The following is a 3,060-nucleotide window of genomic DNA, read 5'->3' as shown; positions in this document are numbered from 1 at the left end:
AACAACTCGGGAGCAGCTAGTTATGGCTTCTTTATTTATAGGTTCCCTGTTATTTTACGTCGTTTTTATTTCACTCGGCAACTATTCTAATAGATTAATCAATAGCCGTTTTCTGACCTTCGGGAACCCCAGCTGAGGCCGTCTGGACGCGGGAAAACACACACACACATATATATATATATATATACGAACATGCCAACAACGAGACGGAAAAGACAAGCCGGTAGCCAGGGTTTTGGGGAGGGGAGGAGGGGAGAGCGTCCCCTGGGTAGATGTTTCCACTGAATAAGCCCTGAGACAGGAGGAGGGGTCTGAAGTCTAATTTGCAAAACGGAGCCGAGTGCGCAGCCCTTACTCTTTAAAGCAAAAAAGAATAAAAACAAAACAGACTTCTAAGTTTTTCTTTTAAAAGGGAGGGGTGGGAATCTTGTTCTATGTTTCCCAGTCCCTGCCAAGGAGTGCCACTCTAAGGGGGGGAGGGGGAAGGGGGAAGGGGGAGGGGGCGGGGAGGGCAGGGCAGAAAGAGCCACCACGTCCCACCGACGCTCCCAGGCCCACGCCCTCACTCGCTCACACCCACTCTCCCTCACTCACACCCGCAGGCTCCCGCGCCCCCGCGCCGGGCTGCAGCCTGGGCTGAGGTCTCCGGGCAGGCCGGGGCGCCCTCGGTGCCCGCGGGATGCTGGCGCACCGCACGGCGGGAGTTGCGCGTCCCTCGTCCCTTTGTTGACAATTCCCCTGAACCAACTTGAGTTTGGCCGGCTCAGCCGTGGCCCTGACGTCACACGTGGTCACGTGGCCCCGCCTCCCGCTGGATCTTTAAGTAGAAAGTAATCTATCAGGCCAGTCCTTAAAACGCGACTTTCGACTACGGGGGCTTCGGTGTCCCTGCACCCCCTCCCCTCGTTGCCCCAGTCTGCGCCCTCCCGAGCTGCTCGGAGCCCGGCGTCCCGCGCCCGCCGGCACAGCTCCTGCACCCCACCCCCGGCCCAGAGGCCGAAGAAGGCCGGCGAAGTGAGGGGGCGCGGCGTGGAAAAGCCGCCGGGGCCGGGGCGCCTAGTACCGAGCGCCGGGGACAGCGGGAGTTTGCAGAGTGCGGCCACCGGGGCCGGACGGCAGCGCCTTCGCCGCGCGATGCCGGGCCGCCGGGTGTGAGCCGAGCCGGGAGGGCCCCGAGCCACAAACGCTCCCTCCTCTCTCCCCCAGGACCCCATCTTTCGGGGGGCGCCCAAATCCCCTTCCCCTGAGCTCGGCGGCAGCTCCTGACGGCCCCCATCGCCCGCCGCTTCTTTCCCGCAGCCGCCACCCACCCCGAGGAGGGATGACCCTCTCCGGCGGCGGCAGCGCCAGCGACATGTCCGGCCAGACGGTGCTGACGGCCGAGGACGTGGACATAGATGTGGTGGGCGAGGGCGACGACGGGCTGGAAGAGAAGGACAGCGACGCCGGCTGCGACAGCCCTGCGGGGCCGCCCGAGCTGCGCCTGGACGAGGCGGACGAGGTGACGCCGGCGGCACCCCACCAGGGGCAGCCTCAGCCGCCGCACCAGCAGCCCCTGGCATTGCCCAAGGAGGCGGCTGGAGCCGGGGCCGGGGCCGGGGCCGGGGGCGAGGCGGGCGCGTCCGAGGCCGACGGCTGCAAGGGCGGCATTGGCAGCGAGGAGGGCGGCGGGAACGGCGGCGGGCCCGGCTCGGGCAGCGGAGCGGCGGGCGGCTTGACCCCGAGCAAGCCCAAGAACAGCCTGGTGAAGCCGCCCTACTCCTACATCGCGCTCATCACCATGGCCATCCTGCAGAGCCCGCAGAAGAAGCTGACCCTGAGCGGCATCTGCGAGTTCATCAGCAACCGCTTCCCCTACTACCGGGAGAAGTTCCCCGCCTGGCAGAACAGCATCCGCCACAACCTCTCGCTCAACGACTGCTTCGTCAAGATCCCCCGCGAGCCGGGCAACCCGGGCAAGGGCAACTACTGGACCCTGGACCCGCAGTCCGAGGACATGTTCGACAACGGCAGCTTCCTGCGGCGCCGGAAACGCTTCAAGCGCCACCAGCAGGAGCACCTGCGCGAGCAGACTGCTCTCATGATGCAGAGCTTTGGCGCCTACAGCCTGGCGGCGGCGGCGGGCGCCGCGGGGCCCTACGGCCGCCCCTACGGCCTGCACCCGGCCGCCGCGGCGGGCGCCTACTCGCACCCGGCTGCTGCGGCGGCGGCGGCCGCGGCCGCGGCGCTCCAGTACCCGTACGCGCTGCCGCCGGTGGCCCCCGTGCTGCCACCCGCCGTGCCGCTACTGCCCTCGGGCGAGCTGGGCCGCAAAGCGGCCGCCTTCGGCTCGCAGCTTGGCCCCAGCCTGCAGCTGCAGCTCAACAGCCTGGGCGCGGCTGCGGCCGCCGCGGGCACGGCTGGCGCCGCGGGCACCACCGCTTCGCTCATCAAGTCCGAGCCGAGCGCACGGCCGTCGTTCAGCATTGAGAACATCATCGGCGGGGGCCCCGCGGCGCCCGGGGGTTCGGCGACGGGCGCTGGGGGTGCCGGGGTAACTGGGGGCACGGGAGGCGGTGGCGGCGGGGGCGCTGCGCAGTCCTTCCTGCGGCCGCCTGGAACAGTGCAATCTGCCGCGCTCATGGCCACGCACCAGCCCCTATCGCTGAGCCGGACGACGGCCACCATCGCGCCCATCCTGAGCGTGCCGCTCTCTGGACAATTCCTGCAGCCCGCAGCCTCGGCCGCCGCCGCTGCCGCCGCCGCCGCGCAAGCCAAGTGGCCAGCGCAATAGGGACGCGAGGTCGCCGGGACGCACGGCCCCGCGGTGGGCCCGGGCCGCGGCTGCACTTCCAGGCTGGGCGCCCCGCCCTGGTCCCGGCCCCCGTGCCCAATCCCAGACTCTGCCTTTCCTCCATTTCCTGCCCCCGACCCCTCAGCGCCGACCTCCGCAGCCTCCACCCTCTTATGCACACCTAGGCTGGCGGACCAAACTCTGCGCGCGCCCGCCGGGAATAGCTTTCCATACAGGTAAAACCGAAAACTTCAATTTTCCAAAAATGTTCCCTGACGGCATCTGCT

General features: G+C 68.1%; 1 protein-coding gene across 1 annotated transcript; it reads left to right on the top strand.

Annotated features, from left to right (window-relative positions):
* Window positions 1–1,321: 1,321 nt before the first annotated feature.
* On the top strand, window positions 1,322–2,773 carry FOXD3 (forkhead box D3; the record flags this gene model as incomplete). The annotated part of the gene is made up of 1 exon (XM_081088569.1): window positions 1,322–2,773. One exon carries the CDS (start codon window positions 1,322–1,324, stop codon window positions 2,771–2,773), a length of 1,452 nt encoding a protein of 483 aa, XP_080944695.1.
* Window positions 2,774–3,060: the final 287 nt, after the last annotated feature.

This window comes from Myotis nattereri (genome assembly GCF_964212035.1).
Source record: "Myotis nattereri genome assembly, chromosome: 3".
NCBI classification, from domain to species: domain Eukaryota; kingdom Metazoa; phylum Chordata; class Mammalia; order Chiroptera; family Vespertilionidae; genus Myotis; species Myotis nattereri.
The sequence above is the reverse complement of the archived record's forward strand: the minus strand, read 5'-3'. Positions and strand labels throughout refer to the sequence as shown.